This window comes from Morus notabilis, unplaced genomic scaffold (genome assembly GCF_000414095.1).
Source record: "Morus notabilis unplaced genomic scaffold, ASM41409v2 Scaffold552, whole genome shotgun sequence".
In the NCBI taxonomy this organism is placed as follows: Eukaryota; Viridiplantae; Streptophyta; class Magnoliopsida; order Rosales; family Moraceae; genus Morus; species Morus notabilis.
Genome location: NW_010384344.1, coordinates 276,643 through 282,615, shown reverse-complemented (window position 1 = coordinate 282,615; position 5,973 = coordinate 276,643). Strand labels below are relative to the sequence as shown.

The window sequence follows — 5,973 nt, the reverse complement described above, 5'->3', positions numbered from 1 at the left end:
TCCTTGAGGACTAAGAGATTATAAACCCACCAATCATTTCATAATTTTTTTTATGTGGGAACTTTGGTAGCTAAAAAATAAATAATTAATTAAAAAAATAAAAAATAAAAAAAACAGAAGAAAAGCAAGTTTTAGTCTCAAGATAATTAAAAAAAAATTAAAGCTTCTGCAATTGGAGCCTCTACAAATGCATAACGAAATGCACTTGTAAACCACGAAGTAGAACACTAGTACCTCATGAAGAGATGTGGTAATTATGAAAAGGCTCTAGAGATGTGATGAGAATAGGCTGAAATAATTGTGAACCAAAAGGAATAGTGTTCTGTTGTAACCAATAATTGTGAAAAGGGCTCTCTTGTAAAATATCAGATGCACACCACATGGTCATGGTCAAACAGGAAAAGCAAGTATTATTAGTAATCTAGTATTAGCAAGGAGGGCTTCTTTCTTTTCTTTCTCATATTTTCACAAGCAATAGCATATTTTAGTCTGCAAAATTATGTCAAAATTCAACCGCTATTCTCTCTCAAATGGGCAGGAACCTGCCCCATCGCTACCTTCCAAGGTCCGGGATAGAATGTTGGCTTCATTAAAGGCACAATCTCCCCAGGGTGATCTTCCCAATATTTCTCCTGCCCATACCAAATAAAAAGCATTAAATAACACGAGAAAAATTTTCAGTCTTTTCATACCCATATGTTATGCCCATAAATGTTAAAAATAAATATTCTTGCACAAAATCAAAGAGAGAACATGCATAAGGTTGGAAGGTCATATCTAAATGATTTTTCATAATTTCATATTAAACGACATGAACTAGCATGTCCACTGCCGGCGATACTAAGATTTCTATGACAGGAATTATCAGAAAAGCTATCACGACTGCATAACATCGGTGACCCAAGACTTTTCCTTTTTTTTTTCTTTCCCTCCCTCCTGATATAAGAAGCTGTCAGAAAGTTTCGGACATACTCATGTACAAGGTAAGACTAATAATAAGTACATTTGAATTTGTATTCATTCTTTAGGCAAGGTTTAAAAATGAGAAAGCTCCATAGATTTTTCATACAGTTCAAAAGGAAACCTTAAGTTAAATACATTTTGCTAATTTTCCTTGCAACTTTGATCTAATTTTAAGCAAGTTGACAAAATAAGTGCTCTTTTGCTAGTTTTCTTTGCAACTTTGATCTAGTTTTAATCAAGTCATACAAAAAGTAGCGCTTCTTAGTCTATCTAGATGCTTGTAAGTTTATCAATGATCAACTAGCTTAGAGGACGTTACAAATACAAGTAAATTGTAAAGGTGTGCACTACTTGCCTAACCACTCATAAAACAGAAAGGCAATTCCAATGAAGCAAAGCTTAATACCAAAAGACAACATAAATTTAAAACTCACACATGAAACTTTTTGGTCTAAATCATCGTATTAAACTTGTTAACCAAATCCTAAGTAATGATTCAGAAAAACAAGATTCAGAAGCAGAAGAACAGAAATCAATAAAGTGACCATACTAACCAAAGAAACACAAATGAAAAAGAAAACCTTGTAAAGTTGCTCAGTAATAGCAGCACCAACAACCCCAGTATAGAAAGCAGCAACATAGATAGTAACCACAGGCGTGAATGATTTGGGCCTCATATATGGCTCAACCATGTTCCAGATGAGCATTCTTTCCCACTTCGTCCACACATAGTCAGCATATTTCCTCCATAAATAGCTAGACGCCTTTTCCATTTCTTGCTCTTTTGCTCACCCTGCAGGAAATCATTTTACAATACCACTTTGTAGAAAGACTCGTGTCTTTACAAAAGTAGGAAGGTCATCTAAATCCCAAAAAGGGTGTGTGGATCTCATATGAATTAACATATGAATAAAAGACAAGTGAACCCAAGACGAATGCAGAAGAGACGGGCAACATTTCTTTTGACTTATGAAGCACTTCTATGGCTTTTGGGTATAGTAAGTGACACAATTTTTTGTTATTTGAAAAGAAAAACAAAAAAAGAAAAAAAAAGAACATGAAAATGCTTTTATAGTACATATTAAGATTCATGTTAAACATATGAACTCTTTACGTTTTATGTAGCAAGTGAATTGCTATGTTCGGTTGGTAAATTTTAGAATTTAACAAATCACTGTATACTTTATACTTTATAGTGTAGTATTTTTCACCAACCGAAATGTGACAATCCACTTGCCAGTTGGTATGTCTTGCATTCTTCGCAAATTAAACTAATATTACATGACAAAAATAGCATCAAAAACTAGTAACGGCTGAGAAATAACTTAAAAACCTAAATATGCGTCTCCCATATGATTACTACAGAGTTAAACATTCCCCCCCCTCCCCCTGTTTTTTTCCTGTTCAATACTAGAACTATGAAAACAAAATCACACATAAAAATGTCCAACTGCAAAAGTAATCATAAACTGGCAAAGTTTCATTCCACAGAGCAAAAACTAGCACCCTATAGCAATGCACTGAGCAAACAAGAAATCGGAAGTTTATTTCACTCCATTGTTCCTTTGCGGTATTTTCTCAAACATGTGGTAAGCAAACAAAAGCAACTGCGCTTAATCCAAATCACGCAAAAGAACCAAGTGATCAAATGGATCAATTACTCATACTTTCATACAAGAAAATCAAAATTAAAAAAAAAAGTAAATTCAGACAATAAAAAGGGTCTTTAGCAGTGCATTAGAAAATAAAAATCGTGAGGAAAATTTCAGTACCAGAGCCAACTCCTCAAAGAGTCAAAAACCTTTTTCGCAGTTTCTTTTACTTTCTCTCCAGGAATTCTTTAGCTGAACCGCCGAGGATTCCGAGGTTGTGTCGGACCGGACCGGGAGAGGGCGTTGAACCGGAAAGAAAGCTTCAGCAACCCAGTCAAGCTCCCTAATGGATGTCGTCGGAGAGTCTTGCGCTGGGAAGACGGAGCTCGGTAACTTCACCGGAATCGGAGGTCACGCCGGGATGTACGGCCGGCGAGGGAGTTTCTGGGCGTTTGAGGTTCCTTTGCAAGCTCTCCTCTCTCTAGTCTCTTCCTAGGATTTGTTCTGAGGGTTTTAACAAAATAGTACCTGATTTTTTTGGTAGGTGACAAGTTGGTATTCAAGCCTTAAAGTTTATCAATTAAGTCCCTAAATTAAGAATAATATTAATGACAGAAAAAATTGGTTGCGGACTTCTCATACTGATTAGGAATAATGCAAGTGGAGATTAGATGGACGGACTAGAGACTAATTCAGTCCCTTCTCATCTTTTAGTGTGCGTTTGGTTGGTAGATTCGTGTTATGATTCGTAATTTGTTATAATATTTTCTCTCATAAAAAATACACATAAATCGAGAATAATTATGAATCATAATTTTAAATTCATGAACCAAACGTCCACTATGGTTCTCAAGATTGTCTTAATAGCCGAAAAAGATGGAGACATGAGGTGTACCACTTGATCTCTTTTTTATTAAAAAAAAATGCAAGTGAAATTATATTGATTTATATTTATTAAATTAAAAACATAAAGAAACCCCCAAAAAATTTCTGCGCAAAAAAAGAAAAAAAAAACACAACAACAACAACAAATATCTTCATACCAAATTAAGTGAGAGGTGAGAGTGATGAGTGGGTATTTTACTCACAAATTAAGTGCTCTTGAGCTTATTTATTTTGTGAAATTCTCAAGCATTGTTATATTTGATGTGTTTTGTGTAATATTGTAGAAAATTAAGAAAATGGACTTAGTGGATAATTTGGATAAAAAAATGGAGCAAAAACTAGCTTAAAGGCGCAACACCCAACCCGGAGGGCGTGGGCACGCCATCAGCCGCAGAAGGCCCAATCAAAGCCTGAGCACTACGGCAGGTACTTTATGCGTTGCGCGCCCGCGCCATATGGGCCCTCCACCTGTAACATGGCAGCAACACTGAGGCGCGCGGCCACGTCCCCTCGTGTGCTGAGATGAGTTTAGGCCAATTTTGACCCTTGATCAATTTGAGGGCTATTTTGGACTTGGATTAGTTTGGCTGGGATTTTCTCCATGTTTGAACATACTGACGCAAAAGAAACCCTAATTCCCAATTAAGAAAAAATGAGAGACATAAAATTCCTATAAAGATGAGCTTTGAGATAGAGATTCCTGAAGAATGTTTGGGAGAGAATCTTAAAGATTTAAAGACTTGAAGTGTATCTCCACAAAGCGTTTTCTCTTCCTTCTCCCTTTTCATTGTAGTTTTTAGTTTGTGTAATTTTGGTTATGGAGTCATCTATGTTGAGCTAGATTATTATTCTAGGACTTGATGTAACCTTATATGAACTATGTTTTGAATATTTCGTCAATTGTTAGTTTATTTTTTATTTTAATTTATTTATGTTTCTCTATGCTTAATGCTTCTAATTTATGTGGCCAATGAGTTAGATGATTTTAGATTGCGATTTTGATGCTCAGGAGAGATTGATTTCATAGTCTGGAATTGGAAAACATAGTCTAGGTTGTTGTGAGTCCGAGAGGAGATCGACACTTAGATAATCTCGTTGAGATACTAGGATATTGTGACACCAGGAGGTGATTAAGTCCTTGAATATCAATTAGGATTTCTATTGTTGTGAGGACTAGAGATGATCGACATTTAATTTCCAATTTAAGGGATAAACTTAATGAGTGTATGAGTAAACGGGTTAAATAAGAATATTAATTTGAATACTCATGCATATGACTTTGTTTAACGCTCGAGAGAGGCAACGAGGTTAGATTAGGTTTCTAAATTAATGAATTGAGTGGAATTGACAAGCAATTGCTTAATAGGATGAACATAGGAATGACATGAAGTTAATTCCCTAGAGGCAACGAGGTTAGATTAGGTTTCTAAATTAATGAATTGAGTGGAATTGGCAAGCAATTGCTTAATAGGATGAACATAGGAATGACATGAAGTTAATTCCCTAATACATTTGTACATAAAAGTTTTTATATTTTATTTTATTTTCGTATTTATATTGTTCTAGATATATTTTAATTTTATTTAGTTCGATTGTCTAAATAAAATTAAGTTATGACAATCACAGTACTAAGTGACAATTTAATATTAAATTCTTATAAATACGATACTTACTCACTACTATATACTATTAAAATTTCCGTACACTTACGGATTATTATCTAACAGGGATCTTGCAACGACATAGAGTTGAACGTAGGAAGGCATATTCTTGTGGCGGCGATTGGCTAGACAGGCTCAACATGTCGCAATGGGGACGGGTTTGCACTGGGAGCGCGAGGCGAGGCACACATCGAGTCAATGAGTTTGAGATCGCGATGGGAGGCTTCTCTCACTCCCACGCCGCCCTGGATCATTTTAGCCTTCATACCACCCGCCCATTAACAGCAGGTATCCATATCCATAGGTAAAATTACTATTCCTAATGCAATATAAAATTTGGTGGCACGCGCGAAAGAAACACAAGGATTATGTGATTATTCTTTTTTTTTTTTTTAACAACGTGCATCAACTTTTTTTGTTTCTTGAAAACAACGTGCATCAACTCGCCAATAATAAAAGAAGGCCATAGAAGAAAGGTTAGTATCATGCACAATGGTTAAATAACTTTTTGTATTAATAGAATACATACATTTTACATTATTCATAATGGTACATAGCTTATAATTTTTTTAATAGAATACGTACATTTACATTATTCACAATGGTATATATAACTTTTAAGGCTCGTTTAGTTCACTGATTCGACTTTTAAATTCTAATTAAAATGTGATTTTATGTGATAATTTTTTATTATAATAAAAAAATTAGATGTAGTTGATCTTAAAATTTTTTTATTATAATAAAACTTAAATTTTAAATTTAAATCAATAAAATAAATAATAATTTATATATATTTTAATAGAATACGTTCATTTTAGATTTTACATCATACTTTACTCGTCTCATTTGCACTCAGAAAAGAACAAACAAAC

At 34.3% G+C, this 5,973-nt stretch overlaps 1 protein-coding gene across 2 annotated transcripts; it reads right to left on the bottom strand.

Annotated features, from left to right (window-relative positions):
• Nucleotides 1-267: 267 nt before the first annotated feature.
• Nucleotides 268-3,078, bottom strand: LOC21405540 (uncharacterized protein At4g29660). Of its 2 annotated transcripts, none has more exons than XM_024176548.1 (3): nt 2,765-3,078; nt 1,545-1,756; nt 268-632 (listed from the first exon to the last, which is right to left on the bottom strand). In XM_024176548.1, exons 2-3 carry the CDS (start codon nt 1,734-1,736, stop codon nt 510-512), a joined length of 315 nt encoding a protein of 104 aa, XP_024032316.1. In that variant the 5' UTR covers nt 1,737-1,756; nt 2,765-3,078; the 3' UTR covers nt 268-509. The 2 variants fall into 2 exon arrangements, with proteins under 2 accessions (XP_024032316.1, XP_010113009.1); XM_010114707.2 differs by having other exon boundaries at nt 269-632; nt 2,736-3,078.
• Nucleotides 3,079-5,973: the final 2,895 nt, after the last annotated feature.